The following is a 17,886-nucleotide window of genomic DNA, read 5'->3' as shown; positions in this document are numbered from 1 at the left end:
ATATTTCTTTGACGAGTGGTGAATGGGAACGTGGAATATGCGTCTTGTAAGTCCAGAGAGACCATCCAATCTCCTGGACGTAGTGCTGACATCACCGAGGCGGACGTTTCCATTCGGAACTTCTTCTGAACAAAGCGGTTCAGCGCGCTTACGTCCAGTACTGGTCTCCACCACCCCCCCTGAAGCCTTTGTACTAGGAAAAGGCGATTGTAAAATCCCAGGGAGAGTGGATCCTGTACAAGTTCGATGGCCTCCTTTTCCCACATTTGATCCACCATTTGAAGAGAGTATTTTTCATTACAGGGTCTCTTTACCTCGCTGACAGTTCCCAAGGAGTAGAGGTTAGGGGAGGACTGTCTTCGAAGGGGATTATGTATCCTTTCTTTAGAACTGAAACCGACCAAGAGTCGGCTCCTCTCTGTGCCCAGGCCTCCTGCAAAGTTCAGGAGTCTGGCGCCTACTGGTGCTTGGAGGATCATCAAGTCACTTTCCTTTCTTGAAGGGCCTCTCTTATCAGAGCTCTTCTTTCTGGAAGGGGGACGAGCCGTTGCACCTCCACGAAAGGGCTGCTGAGGAGGACGAGAGTCCTTCTTACTCGTTGACACTACAGGGCGACTCTTCTTTGAAGTCTGAACAGGAGGTCTTGTGTCGCCTTCTCAGTTAGTGAGCGAGTATATCTCTCACCAACTGAGAAGGAAACAAATGGTCCAACAGAGGGGCGAACAATAACGCTGGTCCCTCTGGCTAGGAGAAACAGCTTTCGACAAAAGGGATCCATAAACTGATCTCTTTTTCAGTAAACCGGCTCCAAAAAGGGAAGAAACTTCTCCCGAACCGTCTTGTACCGCCTTGTCCATGCAAGCCAGGACGCTATGGAGAATTTCTGGGCTCTTAAAAAACTCCGAGTCCTGAGATTTCTTAGCCAGAACTCCGAGAGACCAATCCAGAAAATTGAACACTTCTAAAATGATTGAAAAGTCCCTTTAAGAAAGTGGTTCAATTCTGAAATGCTCCACGTAGATCTGGGCCGAGACTAAAGAGTGTCGTCTGGAGGCATCAACCAGTTAGAGAAGTCCAGCGTCTGCCGATGCAGGAAGGAGAAAGCCCATAGTCTCTCCTGTCCCGTACCAAATACTTCTCTTTCCATGGAGTTTGGAAGGAGGCATGCAGAATACTGATTTGCCCAACTCTTTCTTAGCGCCCATCCATGAATCCAAAGATTGGTGGGCCTTATTCATTGAAATCGCTGGTTTCATTTTCAGGAAAGCCGAGGACTTTACAGTAGCCGTACTCAAAAGAGTGAAACGAGGGAAAGAGGAGCAGCTGGACTAAGAGAGTCTTCCAAACTCTTGCAGTAATAAGGCGGCTAATGTCTTATAATTCGAGAGTCCCTCATTTGTAGGGAGCTCGTCTTCAGGCAAACTCATCCAGAAACCCGATCATAAGAAAGAGAAAGTTCCCGTTTGGAGGAAGCGTCGTTCAAGACCTCCTACGATCCGAAGGAGAGTGCTTTCTGTCTGGGGAAGAGTCCTCAATTCCGGATAAGAGTCTATTCGGATCTTGCCTTATGGAAGAATTCCGACTCCTGCCTCCTGGCTCCTGACTCCTGACTCCTGCCTCCTAACTCCTGACTCCTGCCTCCTGCCTGGGTGACTCCTCACTCCTGGCTCTTGGCTCCTGCCTCCTGGGTGACTCCTCACTCCTGGCTCTTGGTTCCTGCCTCCTGGGAGACTCTTCACTCCTGGCTGGCGCCAGATGCCTGATCGGCTCTTCGCACCTAGTAGGAGTCTTGCGCTTGGTTGACTCCTTACGTTTGGTTGACTCCTCGCTGTTGCTAGGAGCCTCACTCCTAATAGGAGCCTTGTTCCTGCAGCAGGTACCTCCACACGTCTGGAGGACCTCTTGATGGGAAGGGAAGTGTCTTTCCTTCGAGGAGGCTCCTTTGAAAGCACTCCTATCAACGACGATATCTGTTCTTGCATAGAAACTAGAAATCTTTTAGTAGCCTCCTCTTTATCCTCTTCGGGAGGAGGAGAAGGAGGAGGGGAGAAGTACATGGCCTCCACCTCCTGACTCCTTCCAACTACGGGTGACAATAGGGCTCTTTTTGCCCTCTTAACATCCGAAGGAGACTCCTCAGGGAAGCGTTCCGGGCTCGATTCAAGAGTCGGCACCTTCCAACTCCTCTTCAGTAGTCGCAAGCGATCAGAATCCCTCCAATCGCGTCTAGGAGACGAAGACCCCGACGATGAGAAACACTCACGCAGGACGCTTTTGCAATAGTGATCCCTGGCAGTCTGGGGTGTCACAGAGCCTGCCAAAGGGACACCTGATCGGTGGGGATTCTCCACAACCTCCTTACGGTTTTTGACATTCCTTCTCCTCTGGGCATGTGAGCTTGGAAGAGGTCTAGACCTGGGAGCGTTGTGGAGCCGACCAGATGCCCCCTCCTCTACACTGGGGACACTCACATCACTGTCCAACCTGTAATATCACTAGCCTTACCTTGCAGAGCAGCCATTTTGTTTTTCCATGATCTTGAAGGCTGCTTTTAGATCCGCAAGTTTCTTTTGCCGAATCTACAGGATCTGCAATAGGTGAAGAGGCTGAAAAGGAAGGAGAAGTAGCAATTCTTACAAGTGGGGAAGATCCCAAACTAGGAAATAGTTCATTCGATCTAGAACTACTCAAACTTCTAGAAGAAGCTTTCCTCACTCTCTCTCTCTCTCTAACTTCTTCAAATAAGTAGTTAGATTCTTCCACTCTCTCTTACTCAAATTCTCACATTCCTTGCAAGTATTAGTGAAAGAACATTCAAATACTCCCTGCAACCCTTACATACGGTGTGAGAGTCTACCGAAGCTTCTGGCAACCTCCCTTACCTTAGCCTACATTCACACAACATCTCACAACCATTCCAGCGTCATGATATTTTAAGAAAAATCCAAAGCAAGTCCACAAAAACAGTCCACAAAAGCGTATGCCAATCCAACAATCCAGATACGTCACCAAAGGTCGGTCAAGAAGATCAATTGCCGGTGAAAAAAGAAAATCCAGTCAAGAGGAACCAACAACAATGTTGATGGTCCGGGCGACAGAAGAAATCTGATTAGAAAACGGGAATGACGGAGTCTATAGCCAAGTATATATCTGGCAGGGAAGTTGAATGTATAAAACCATAAGTTCTCCAACAGGAGCTGCTGCAGAGACACCCCAGGAGTTTGCCTTGCTAGCTCCGGGTTAACCTGTTAGGGCAGCATAGGGTCCTCCAATGGCACGTAGAATCTCCCCTGTCGCAGTAGAGGCGGGGAAAGTAGCTTGGAAGACCTGCCAGACCGTAGCGAACCCCTCCTGTCCAGAAACGAGAAAGTCCACCTGGCCCAGCATGGAGTCAGCCAGAGCCGATCACGACAGACCCACCATTGCCTTGGGTTCCTTCTTAGGACCCCAGAATGACTTGAGCCTGGAGGTAGGCTCAGAAGGTGGGAGCGGCGATCCTTCCCCGAGGTCGTTGTGCTGACGAATCAGCGCAATAACCTCTGCAAACAACCTCTGGATCTCAGGAGTGACTGCGTCCTGTGGAGTAGGACCGTTAAGTCCCTCCAACAAAAGCACCTCCCGAGACCCTCCTCCTTCAGAAGGAGGAACCACAACAGACCCCTCCCAGTCTCCTCTGACCACTTGCGCATACGATCTGGTCACTCCGGATCACCTCGCTCTTCCCGGTGTAGCCCGAGGAAGTTGAAGGGATCGGAGAGGAAGAGCTGACGCTCCCCCTTCGCCCACCGGCAGAACCGCTGTGCTTAGAGGCTGCAGGCAATCGCGATCGAGCTGCAGGCCTGGTCACGCGGCTCTCTGGGGGAGAGTGACTGGACAGAGAACAGCGGCTCCGGTCCCGAGCATCAGAGGAGCTGCTGCTGGTCCCCCTACCCGCCTGGTCCTGGTGGGAGCGGCGGTCAGGGGACCGGCAGAGTCCCCTGTCGTGGTGGGAGCGGGGCCTGTCCTCACGGCGAGTCGAGCCGCCGGTTCCGGCGACCAAGGGGACCTCTTCCTTGCCCCAGCCCACGGCCGGTCTGGGACCGTCGCGTCAACCCTGGGTACTCGCGTATCGCTGGTCTGGCGGGAGTCACCTAAGCGACTCACACCAGTCTTCCGCTCCGCGCCTCGGTCCTGGCGCCGAGCAAACTCAGAAGCCTGGACTTTGGCTGCACGGTCACCCGCGGGAGACCGCACACACGTTACCTCTCGCGAACAAGAGGCCAAGCCGGAACCTGATGTAGCGGCAGAGCCCCTAGCACCAGGTGAGGAGGTACCGGTGTTAAACGGTACCCCTCTGGTCCCCGTCTTCTTCTTCCTTGTGGAAGGAGAGACGGGCCCCGCTCCTGAAAGAGCGGGAGGACCAGCGGAAGACGCCCCCATCCCACCGGAGTGAGACGGGGCCCTTAGAAGTTCCCGAAGGTGACTTCTTAGGGGGGGAGGGGGCAGCCTTCTTCTTCCTCAGCCGTGAAGCCTTGGAAGTCGAAGGGGAAGAGGAAGCAGCAGACGACGACGACACCTTCTCCTCTTCCTCTTCTTCGTCAGCTTCCTCAGAACAGTCGTCAGGTCCTCCATCCAGGACAGACCCAGGGCAATTGCCGAAGCAACACGGCCCGGCTGCATCTGTCCTGAAGGACCTGCGACTGGAGCAGCAACACCACGGGCAGGAACGTCAGCAGGGGCTGGTCCAGGTACGGCAGGCACGGCAGGAACGGAAGGAACAGCAGGAGGCGGGACAGCGGCCAGCGACAACCTTGGTACTGGTGGCAGGTCCAGGGGCGAGCTCTCGGGGCACCGGAAGTTGGGGGCTGAGGCGAGAGCGGCGAACCCGGGCGGCGGTGTTAAGACCCTCCTCGGAATGCCAGGAAGCGGCCCCATGAACCGCAGCTGAAGTTCATACCATTGTTATATGCTGCGTATAAACAAGGTGAGGAGGGGCGGCATACCCTGGGGTCGACATGGTGGTGGTGGTGATGGTTACCAGACCATGGGTAACCGGAGCAGAGCCACTCGCCATGTGATGTAACAACCCCCGAATACTCGGTGTCCCCTGGAGACCCAGCGAGCACCACACCTGGCCGAGGTCGTCACCCGAGGCAGGCGCACCTGAGGAGGCAAAGGTCAGGTTAGTAGGAGGGGTCCCCCCTTGCCCGGGGGGGGGGGGGGGGGGGGGGGGGGGGGGGGGGGGGGGGGGGGGGTGGGGGGGGGGGGGGGGGGGGGGGGGGGGGGGGGGGACAAGTCCCACCTCGAGCGAACGGAAGACCCCGAGTACAACTGAATGTCGGGGTACCTCTCCCCCTCCTCCACGCCCGACGGATCGGGCGAAAAGAAGGAGTGAGAAACCCAACCCCCCCGAAGGGGAAGGAGCCATACGCGGGAGCCGAGATGGAGGGAGGAAAGAGGACGATGTGTTCGTGACTAGGGACCAGGGGAGTAGCTGGAGAACTTTCCGATGACTCCCTGGCAGGCTTACGTCGCTTCCTCCTCCCCTCATATCGTGCCCACTGCTCCTCCGACCACAAAATACAAAAATCACAGGGCTCGATGCAAGAGCATTCGTGCCCCCAACACCGAGCACAAAATTCATGAGGGTCAACCTCCATAAAGGAGCGGAAGGCCCCACACTTACGGCCCTCCACACCAGGGCAGAGTCTGCGGCTGATGGGGGGGGCGTGGGGAACTCTCCAGCACACGATCCATAATAAAAATAATAAAATACAAAGCACAAGTACTTACAGCTTTTACACAATCACACTAAAAAGCAAACCAAGATTTGAAGAAACAATCATACGACGAAAAGGAGGGGGCAGAGAGAAGTGGAGAACACATCTGTCACCCAGCGCGGCCAAAAGCAAAGTGATTCTTCTCCTCCCAGTCGCGGGGTGCGCTGACTGTCGGACAAGCAGTTAACTACCGTACTCCCTTGTTCGAAGCTTACGACCGGTTCCAGCTGCCACAAGTTACATTTCTATTGTTAAAGGACCGATGGTTTGTATTACGTATCGGAACAAATAACAAAATTATACTAGGCTCAGTCACTGGTTAAAAAGAAGGAGTGATTAAGATATTAATCATTATTTCATATTGAATACAGAAGTTTCCACAGATTAAGTCTCTAACTTACATCTTGTTCTTCAAGAAGTGCTGGATCAGTGCATGGGGCAGAAGGTCTTGAAACACAATTCACAAATGTGTTCAAATGGTGCTTCTTCTTCTTCCAGTATATTAAAACAAACCTATGGAAGTTAAAACATCTTTAATACATTTCTTCAGATACAGTTGAATTTAGACTAAAAACAAAACAAAATTAAACAGAAATTTGTATTTTTCCTAATTTACAAACCTATGCTTTCATAGGTTTGTAAATTATCTCTGACAAACTGTGATCTGTGTCAGGAGCAGTGTCAGGGGTGGTGCCACTACTCCGCTCGATCCCACTCCTGTCTCCAGAGAGAGAGAGAGAGAGAGAGAGAGAGAGAGAGAGAGAGAGAGAGAGAGAGAGAGAGAGAGAGAGAGAGAGAGAGAGAGAGAGACTTCCCCCCAAAGTTACTATGGCAATAGCGCGGCCTGGGATGGAATCCCCCTTAAATGAGAAACAACTTTTAATCTATGCACTACTCTCTTCTCTCCGAGAGGAAGATGCATGTAAGGGTAATATTCTAGTCAGCCACTCTTTGTCCTGCCCCACAGGGACAAAAAACAATGCACAATGCACACAGAAACACCAATCCCATCTACAGATGTGAAGGTGCAAACTAGATGCAGCAAATACACTGGAACAAACTGTCTATTTTATTTCACAGACCTACTTGAATAACTACCAATAGCCTATATGGGGTTAGACAACTTCACATGCACTCCTTATCCCAGCAGTAAAAGCCAAGGAAATACCACTCTCCAATAAAATTTGGATAATAATAATGACCCAGTCTGTAAGAAGTTCCAGTATATAAAATACTCATATCACTACCCACAAGGTAAATGAAAAAAAATGGATAGGTGGTTGCTTAAACTAGAGTGCTTAATAATAATCAACTAGTTCCCATGAGTGAGGACCTACATATTGCGATTTTCTTTCTATAATAAATGCATACCCAATAATTTACTAATGCTTAAAACATCAGTAAAATAACTGATTTCAATGTGTTCACTTAATATATTAAAGCACCTACAATTCTGAAATGTCACTTGGCCGTGGGACTATGTAGCCTTTTAATCAACTGAAGATTGGTAAATATTTTAGTAACCTAAACCTTGTTTATTCAGGCCATACATATTTTTAAAATTATGGAGGATCCTGGGCGGGCAAGATTGGATTTAGAGATCATTAATCAAGGAACTAGCTACGAGTACAGAATGGCATTTTGAAAAAATCGAAAGTTCTATATTCAATAATGGCCTATTTTACAGTGGGGCCTCGCTTAGGTCGCGGATCAGCAATCACGGATTCAGTTAATCACGGGTTTTTCCTTGGACCACTTTTCAGTCTATATATCCTGGTATGAATCACAGCATCGCGGGCTTGTCGGTGGTAGGCTAAGCCTCGTCCGGTTCTGATAACCAACAAATGCATGAACAGATTCACATTATGATATTAACTGACAATAAAGGTAATAAAACCATTCTCACCTTATATATTATTGGCATATCTTCATAATATATAGCCTATTCATGGAATAATTCCACTCATTGACATCAACTTGTAGTTGAGCGGCCAGCAGAAATGTAAACATTGAGTTACACTTCCACAGCACCTTTGTCATTCTTAACCTTTTAAGAAATGTTAATAGTAGTAGTTTATTACAGTAGTAATAACATTTAGGAAAACATAAATTTTCAATTCGAACTTCATTATTGTTTTGGTATAACGTAATCAACTTCTCTGAATACTGCAGTCAAACAAACTAATAGATTATCGTATGTTGTTTGCAATCGGCGACGAAGCGTAAACGTATAAAACCATTTTTACCTTATATATTAATGTCATATATTCATAATAAAATGCAAATCTTATATATTATTGGCATATCTTCATAATAAAAAGCCTCTTCAAGGAATAATTCCTTGGGAATCCACATTTTTTTTCAAAAGACAAAAAATACACTTTACATGTTTACAGTATACAATGAACAATGATTCTTCATTTTGATGTGATTACATTAATATTACAATATGGTTCTCTAAGCAGTACAGTAACTATTTTTTTATCATAATGTATATGCATTCACGAAAAAAATACATATGACCACCGTGACGTCACCGTTTCTATAAAGTACCGATGTATTTTTACGTAAGTATCTCTAAACTCTGTCATAAATCACTTTACTTACTTTTTTGTGAAGCCCAAATGCTACGTATATTCCGGAAAATTAACGAAATCACGAATTTTATCATAGAGAAAGATTCGCTGATTACTGTTTTCTTCTTCTTTTCATGACTAAATGCATTTCTGGGCTCAGTTCGTGTCGCTGCGCGAAATATCCTTTAATTCATTATTTCTAAGGTAAATGTACTAACACTACCAGAGAATAAATAAAATAAAGAAAAGGTCAGTACAACTGACTCGCTCACCCTCCAAGAGGGTGTCGGTATGAACACTATGGTGAGTGAGACCACTACCACGAACCGCTTGCCAATAGAAATCACTACAAAATCCCCACTAGAGGGGTAGCCGACCCACAGAGTGGGCAGCAACTACTACTACTCCATCCCATGCTGCCGACTGCTGCGCCTCTGGTGGCCATCCTTTCAGTTAGCGCACCGCGTACCACGTGCCCTTTTTTGCTCTGTGTTTTTGTGCCCTTTTTTCTGGATTTATTCATCATGGAGCGTACAGCCATCGCAGCAGCTAAGTTAAGTAATCAGTGATTATTGCTATTTGGTTTTTTTCCCGACCTTGAGTCAGTATTTACCGTTTTTTAGGTATAAATACGAGCTCTAGGTCGGAAGCATGGCGCATGTCTGCCTCGTGGCGGGTTCGTTCTGGGTCTTCCATACCCAGAACCTTCCTTATTTCGTTACGCTCTATTATTAGTTATCCATTTTATGTTAAGGGTACAGCCTACGTGGTTTTATGTCATGCATGCATGTCTTTTTTCACCTTGCGTAGGCATCTTCCATCCAGACCCTAGCCACAGCTCTCAGTATCGGCCCCGGCTAGCTTTGAGTGGCAGACTTTCTTTCGAGTTAGTCGTACACTCCTGGATTTTTTCTCCTACTGTTTTATTTTTCTTTCTTTACGTTTAGTGATTTGATTTATTATGTCTTATGTTAGTTGTACGGCGTCTGGCTTCACGTAGCCTAGGTTATGTTCTACTATACTTCCCGCTCGTTCGTTCGGTTGCTTCTCTATAGCATCTCTCTGATTAGTCGGTTGTTTTATCCTAGCTGTATTGTTTCATTGTACTACATGTTACCGCTCCGTGGTCACTCCGTGATCACGGAGCGCCAGACGCCTGTCCAGTCACCTTCCTTCCTCCCGCCCTTCCATAGGGCCGGGGGGAGGGTTGGTCTGCCCACGCTCGCTCCACATACCCGGGCTCGCCTCCCTCTCTCCCTAGGCGGAGGGAGTAGGGGGGCTGGACAGACCCAGACTGGACTCGACCTCTCTAGCTTCTCGGCACGCTCGGTATGACTAAAGGGGGGGGGGGGGGGGGGGGGACTGGCCTTTCCCCCCCTCCGGCGTTGCTCCGTCGCTCCGTTGCTAGCACGAGTCTGTTTGCCCTCTCGCCCTTTCCCACCTTACTGGTGCTCTTATCTACCGGAGCTCCCGGCATCCACGTGGAAAGGTGCTAGTTCACCTGACGGGCGGACTGCGGCATACAGTTGGTCTTTACTAACCACTCCGTCGCATTGCTATCGCGAACGGCTCCGCCACGCACCGGACTTAGTCCGGTACGTTCAATGTGTATAGGTTTAAGATTTAGTATTTAATTTAAACTATATTAAGTTTAATTTAGCTGTCTTAAACCATCCCTCCGTTACCTGCTCACACCGGATCTCTCCGGGGTTATAGCCTATTCAAGCAATAAGGAGGGGTTTATGCCCAAAGTTTTTTCGCGCTCCGCATGCAGCGGAGTTCTTTTAACCTCTAGCCTGTAAGTGATATCTTTTAAGATGCTCATGTATCTTTTCACTTACAGACCACCATCTTGTGAGCATCCGGATGTAATGCCATGCTCCAGGACCCCTGTGGGCATGAAGTCTGCAGATCCCATGCTCCACGCGCGTCCGCAACGGGAACCTTCAAGTCTGGTTTCACGAGACCTGCACGATTTGCTATGATCTGGTGAGCCAGCTCTTAGACGGGGTAAGTATTTCCAACTCCGTTATCCAATCCCTACAAGTTTATAGTTCTTAAGTTTAATTTTAATCTCTTATCTTAAACTTAAGCTGGTTTTATATGGGATCTCGCATCCTCTATAATTTAAGTTAACCTTTTACTTAAGTTTTAATTTTAAGTCTAAACTTAAAAAACTAACAAATACCCTCTCTTCCAGGCTCCCGCTGTTAGAGACACCGCGCTGGCAACCCTGCGGGCCTGGGTCGGCGGTTTTGGGAAGAACGCCGCCAAGGGACAGCCCTACATCCTTGAAAAGAGGTTGGCGGTCCTGATCTTCCCCGGCGGCAAGTCAACGGGCTACGTCGACCCAGCAGAGGCAGCCCCGACTATGGCGGCAATTCAGCAGCTTCGTTGACTGAACCAGGCCAGGACATCTCGTCGGAAGTCGCGACACTGGACTTAAATATTGAACCGATGGTAAGGTGTTGACGACCTGTTGGTCGAGGTGAGTACGTTGGGACGCCCAAGGGCTTCCCTTGGGCGCCACTGGATCTTCTACTCCTGCAAACTCTCCTACTTCCTTCCAAGGCTTTACAGGAGCTGAGCTCCTTTATACTTCTCCTGATGCCTCCGTTAGACCTATAAGGTCAAAGGACAAACGGTAGTTAAAACCCTCGTATAAGACGTCGTCGTCGTCTAAAAAGACGTCGTCGGCGTCAACATCTCGCAAGTCTCCGGCTACAAACCCCGGAGCAGAGAGGTCTAGAGCTTCTGGGTCCGGCTCCAAATCCTCAAGGAGTAGATCCTCCAAGGAGAGATCGCATACTCCAGCGGAGTCAGCCGTTTTTTTTTTCCCCTTCCTTTGGTTTTCCTGTTCAGAGCTACCCGACCACCTCCGCAAGCAGCTCCGGCTTTGGATCACAATGCTGGCCTGTTGCAACACATGGGGGATTTGGTGGGTTTTCTCTCAAGAACAGTATGGAAACACAGATGTTCTCCCTTAACCGGTTGTCTGATAGGATCAACTAACCCTCCCAGGACAGCATTATCGCCGGACTAAGCCAGGCTCCGCTAGCTAACTCCCCCACCTTTCGGCTCAGGATAGCTCAGCTGCCACCACATGACTCTCTGCCTCCGTTCTCTATGAACAACCCCTGGAGGGTGGCGTCATACGCCCCTTTACTTCCAGGACGGACTTATTTCTATCCCGGAGTGTGGAACTCGAAGGATTGAGGACTTCGAGTTCTACCCGGAGGATCTCCAACCAACCGCCGTTCATCGGCTACGCCAGGCTCACTGCCGCGGCTATGACCGCGAGATGACAAGGTCCCTAAAGAGACGGTCCTCTATTCCACTGACCAGGCTCAAAGAGAATGGCTCAGGTTGCTTAGAGGACATGGACTGTTCGAATACGAAAATACAGCCGTTTAAGAGTCCATTCACCATCTTCACAATGGAAGAGGGAACTCCGCTTCCCTTCCTTACCAAGATAGCTACGGTCACTATCCCGGCGGCCCAAAAGGGGGAGTCGTTACCGCAGCTAAAGGAAGCGGACCCTACATCTCCTTTACTTCCCTCAACCGGAGATTTGTGGGAAGATTTGCCCAACACTTTTTCTGCGGGCAAACTCAAACCAGACTGTGCTATGGAGCAGTTTGGTGAGAAGCTACCTAGACTTCCAGACAGCCTCATTCAGGCAGAGTTTGATGCCAAGTCTAGGCTGGCCAGGTCTCTCAACACCATGGCCATGACAGAGGTGGCTACCATTTCTTATGGTTCCGAGCCACTGTTCAAGCTGATCACCAAGTCACTGACTCAAACGTGCAGTCTGACATGTTCGAGTTCGCCACAGCCAGAACAAATTGTCGGAAGCATGTAAACCTCCAGGAAGCAACTATTCGGCATGAACCGAATAAGTTGCTTTCATCAAACATCTGGGGAGCAGACCTCTTCCCAGATGCAATGGTAAAGGAGGTCCAGGCAGAGCTACAAGGCTTAACCAAAGCCTTAAGGATCGTTGGGGTCTCACTGCAAAGAGACGCCAAGATCAAGCAGTGAGGGGTAAGGCTCAGAAGAAACCCAGCCAGCACGTTTCCAGCCTTACCAGAAGAAACAGCAACGGTTTTGCCCAGCCTGTTTTCGGCTGTTCCGTTGGTGCAGGCAGCCCAACCCTCTACCTCCGAAGGCCCAATCACAGCCTATTTATGTGATTTCCCCCAGCCTCAACCTTCCACCTCTTACGCTGTCTCCCCAGCCTTCAACCAAGTGTTCGAAGGCCAGGCCTTTCAACAGTATGACCGCTCTGGTAGGGGAGGAACAAAGGTAAGCGATCCTTTCGTCAGAGAGGATCAGGAAGGTCCCTTAATAGAGGAAAACACTTCCGGGAGGCCGCGGAGGCTACCAACATCAATGAGAACTTCCGAGGTTAGGCGGGAGGCTGTTTCTCTTCCGCCACAGGTGGGGATTCAGGCAAATTGGGCAACAAAGCATTGTGTCAAAAGGCCTGGGTTGGAGTTTGGGGCTTACGAAGCCCCGCCTCCCCCACCCCGACCTTTCCTTCAACGTTCCCATCCAAAGCAATTGACGGTAGTATGCGGAGAGAACCTTCCTTCAGAAAGGGTAGCAATAGCGGAAGTGTCCAGCTTAAAGATTTTTCAAGGGCTCTTGTTCAGCGTTTCAAAGAAAGGCTTCACAAAAAAAGAAGGGTAATCTTCGACTTGTCCCGTTTAAAACTTGGCCATTCCGCTGCGACAAGTTCAAGATGCTCACCATCTCTCAGGTGGGCGACCTTACTTCCCCGTGGGGCCGTCACCACCTCTATCGATCGTTACAGACTCTAACTACTCAATATCCCTAATTGCAAGGACACTTTCCGCGCCGTATCGTGGGCTTCAAGATAGGGGATCAGGTCATTCTCCTTCAAAGGTAGTTCCCTTCCGGTCCTCAACGTACGTCACCCAGGGTGTTTTCACGAAGGTTGGCGGAAGTAAGTCTTGTCCAACAACTAGATCGCAATGGGATCATGGGTAGTTAGCCGTTATCTCGACCGAATTGGCTAATTTGGGCTCCAACAGTCGATGGAATTGTTCACCGAAAGCAACACGGAAAGTAATTCCGGGTTTCCTGGAATCTCTAGGATTCAAGAATAAACAGGACCAAATCAAGACCTCACTCCGGAGTCAAACTTTTCAGTGGCTGGGCCATTCAATGGAACTCTATCCTCCCATACTCTGTCTCTTCCATCCAGCCAAGAGGAAAAGAAATAGCGAAGTCAGTTAAAGCAATTTTCTAACACTACAAACGTTGCTTCAATTAGAACCCAGGAAAGGATTCTGGGTGCTCACTACAGTTGGCTCAGTGGACAAACATCTTGATGAAAGCCAAACTGAAAGACCTAACCAAGAATCTGGCGCTCACGAGCCAAATGTCCAGGTCCATGGACAAAATTATCCTAAGTCCCTCAGATTCTACGGAATCGTCTACGCCCTTGGTCGAAAGTCAAGAACTTGTCAATATCAGTACCCCTTCAGTTTCCTCCTCCGGGGATTACCATCCACACGGACGCTTCATTAAGCGGTTGGGGAGGATATTCTCAGTTCAAGAAGGTTCAGGGAACCTGGTCACCCCAGTTCCGTCAGCTTCACATAAACGTACTGGAAGCAATGGCGGTGTTCTTGACTCTAAAAAGGTTACGTTCCGCCAAAGAACTCCCACCATAAAGCTAGTCTTAGACAGCGCAGTGGTAGTCCATTGTGTAAACAGAGGAGGCTCCAAGTCACGTCATCTGAATCATGTCATGGTAGCCATCTTCTCCCTGGCGGACAAGTTCAGTTGGCACCTCTCCTCCACCCATATAGCCGGAGTGAGAAAAGTCATAGCAGATGCCCTATCCCGTTCAGTTCCTCTGGAGTCGGAATGGTCACTGGACAACAGTTCGTTCCAGTGGATACTTCAGAAGGTTCCAGGTCTACAAGTGGATCTATTCGCATCTCAAGCGAACCACAAAATCCATGTTATGTGGCCCCCACCTGGACCTCTGGCCTATGCCACGACGCCCTGTCCATAGACTGGACAACTGGGAGAAGATTTATTTATGTCTTCCCTCCAGTGAATCTTCTCCTGAAGGGTGCTGAACAAACTCAGGACGTTCAAGGGTCAAGTGGCTCTAGTAGCCCCAGACTGGCCGAAGAGCAATTGGTACCCCTCTCATTCTAATATTGGGTCGTCGTCCTCTTCGAATTCCCAATCCCAGGCTCTCCCAGTCAGTGCAAACGAAGACTGTGTTCGCTTCCTCAGGAATTCTCAAAACCCTAACTTTATGGATTTCATGAAGTTTGCGGCTAAACGAGATGCGAATATTGATCCTCAAAATATTCTCTTCTTGGAATCTGATAAAAGAGATTCAACTTTGAGACAGTATGATGCTGCAGTCAAAAGTTAGCAACCTTCCTGAGGAATCAGATATTAGAATCATGACAATCAATTCAGCTATATCCTTTTTCAGATCTTTATTTGAAAAAAGGCTTAGCAGCTAGCACTATTACGACAAACAAGTCAGCCTTGAAAAAGATTTTCCAATTTGGATTCAGCATAGACTTGACAGACACCTCTTACTTCTCGTCTATCCCCAAGGCTTGTGCTAGACTTAGACCTTCTGTAAGGCCTACGTCAGTATCATGGTTCTTAAATGATGTTCTAAAGCTGGCTTCAGAAACAGATAATGACACATGTTCATTTATAATGTCTTAAGAAAAACTCTATTTTATTAAGCTTGGCTTCAGGAGCTAGAATTTCAGAACTGTCGGCATTATCCAGGGATCCGGATCATGTTGAATTTCTTCCCACAGGGGAAGTTCTACTTTCTCCGGAACGTAGTTTTATAGCAAAGAATGAAGACCCTTTGATGAGGTGGGAACCATGGAAGTTGTACCTTCCACAAGATATTTCTCTTTGCCCAGTATCAACCTTACGAGCCTTTCTGTCCAGGACCTCCTCATCCTCATCGGGTCCTCTCTTTAAGAGAGAAAAAGGTGGTACTTTATCTATTAAAGGCATCAGGCAGCAGATCCTGTACTTTATTAAGCAAGCCAATCCTGACTCCTTCCCTAAAGCACATGATGTCAGGGCAGTAGCCACCTCAATTAACTATTTCCAACACATGAATTTCTATGATTTGAAAAAATATACTGGATGGAAATCGCAGACAGTATTTAAGCGTCATTACTTAAAGTCCTTGGAAGCTCTGAAATTTTCAGCAGTTGCGGCGGGTAACATAGTTTCCCCCGACTCTGCTTAATCTTTAGTAGAAGATCCAGTCCTCCTTTCTACCTATCTCACCCAACAGTTCGTCTATACCTGCCATGTTCATCTACGTTTACCTTGAGTCTTAGCTGCTCTTATGATGGTATAGTGGGTGCCCCTTATTTTTTTTTTTTGCTAGGGTCACTCACATTTGATTGTATATAATGATCTCTTTGATGGGATCCCCTTATTTTTATGCTAGGGGACACATCGTATTTACAATGGTTACGGGTTTTGTATACTAAGTCATATACATTCCTTTATTATATTATTATTGAAGTTTGTTCTATTCAGTTTATTGTTATAATTGCTTTGATTTCTTTGTACATAATAACTATACACAGATATAATCTCAACATATATTCCATGTAAGCCCTGTATATATGTTACATTTAACTTAATTTTAAGGAATATTATTAACATTATGTTAATTTTAAGTAATATTTCTATTTTTGGTACATTGTGTATATGTATATCTAGTAGCAATTATATTTCTTTAATTTATGTTATCTTTTATTTGAGACCCTTTTTTTGTTTATTTTTTATTTTATTCTTTACAATCTTGTGCTATTTCTCTGGTACGATTTCGCGCAGCGACACGAACTGAGCCCAGAAAAGGGATTTTTGACGTAAGGAAAAATCTATTTCTGGGCGATTGGTTCGTGTCGCCAGCGAAATCCCGCCCTGCCCATCCCATCGCTCAAGATTGTCTGCTAACTTCAGGATGGCCACCAGAGGCGCAGCAGTCGGCAGCATGGGATGGAGTAGTAGTAGTTGCTGCCCACTCTGTGGGTTGGCTCCCCTCTAGTGGGGATTTTGTAGTGGGAGATTTCTATTGGCAAGCGGTTCGTGGTAGTGGTCTCACTCGCCATAGTGTTCATACCGACACCCTCTTGGAGGGTGAGCGAGTCAGTTGTACTGACCTTTTCTTTATTTTATTTATTCTCTGGTATGTGTTAGTACATTTACCTTAGAAATAATGAATTAAAGGATATTTCGCTGGCGACACGAACCAATCGCCCAGAAATAGATTTTTCCTTCCACGTCAAAATCCCTTTTTTTTTTAGAATAAAACTCATTCACAAATTTTTCAAATATGATGAATGTAAATAGCAAAATCTCTCTCTCGGCTCTCTCTCTCTCTCTCTCCTCTCTCTCTCTCTCTCTCTCTCTCTCATCTCTCTCTCTCTCTCTCTTACAGAAAAAACTATAATACTGATCTATTATTATCGTAATAAAAGAACAAGATGGTCCCCGAAAGAATAAAAATATGTGTTGCCATATTTTTATTCTTTCTGTGATTTACGAAACTGTGCTTCAATACAATTTTTATAGTTGACTGAATGATTATCACATAACAGTATACAAGAGAATATCTTATCACTATCCATGTTTCATTTCTTATCATCATAAATATTTAAAATACAAATTTCATTGTTATTCTCGAGCTAAGATAGTCAACAATACTCTGTCAGTCCCAAGCTGCTAAGCTATTCTCGTCCTAAGCTGCTATCTCAAGCATTCAAGTATTCAAGTATTCAAGTTACTCTCGTCACAAGCTGCATGATTCAGCACGGTAGACGTAGCTCAATATCTGCTACATAAATGACTGACAATAGCTCATAAAAATCTGTCTACATATGCAAGGTTACTGAAAAAAAATATTGGCAATTTGGGAAGGTGCAATTGCAGAATACTAGATTCTTGGCCAGAGTTCAATTGGAAAATCATATTACAAATGAGCACATTCTAGAATAATAATATTTTGAGGGAAATAAGATCAATAACTACCTCCTTCATACAACAACCTCAGTTTACTTTAAAACACATATTGCATTATTTAGTACTCTCTGTCCACTCTTTAAACTAAAAATAGTACCCTGTACTACAACTTTCTGTACTTTATGAAAGCTGTGAAGAGTTCACACTGGTAATTTGGGGTCCTTTTATTCAGGCAGGGTCAGCATTCATAAACAAAATATTCTAAGTAAAACTTCACCTTCAGCAGAGACATGGGTTTATTTTTACAAAAAGTGAAAAATTTGGGGTATTTTGTCTTGACAAAGAATTTTTTTACCAGACAGTACAAAGGTTGCATTTTCATGAATCTAACTTTACCACAAACCCAATCAAATCAGCTGAAAAACCTTCTATAAATTGACAAAGAAAAAACAAAAAGTGACAGTTCAGGACATACGCACCGCATGTGCCAGTTTCACCCAGAAATGACAGAGGATCATTAACCCATCATCCAAATTAACTCCACA

At 47.0% G+C, this 17,886-nt stretch overlaps 1 protein-coding gene across 1 annotated transcript in view; it reads right to left on the bottom strand.

The window, feature by feature from the left end:
- Positions 1–10,253, bottom strand: part of LOC135219143 (uncharacterized) — a 117,264-nt gene extending 107,011 nt beyond the window's left edge. Inside the window, exons 1-2 of the mRNA XM_064255655.1 lie at positions 10,177–10,253; positions 6,161–6,272 (exon numbers count right to left, since the gene is read on the bottom strand). Of these exons, the coding sequence (XP_064111725.1) occupies positions 6,161–6,272; positions 10,177–10,253 (189 nt within the window). The remainder of the gene's footprint in view (positions 1–6,160; positions 6,273–10,176) is intronic.
- Positions 10,254–17,886: the final 7,633 nt, after the last annotated feature.

The sequence above is a fragment of the Macrobrachium nipponense genome, chromosome 19 (assembly GCF_015104395.2).
Source record: "Macrobrachium nipponense isolate FS-2020 chromosome 19, ASM1510439v2, whole genome shotgun sequence".
NCBI classification, from domain to species: domain Eukaryota; kingdom Metazoa; phylum Arthropoda; class Malacostraca; order Decapoda; family Palaemonidae; genus Macrobrachium; species Macrobrachium nipponense.
The sequence above is the reverse complement of the archived record's forward strand: the minus strand, read 5'-3'. Positions and strand labels throughout refer to the sequence as shown.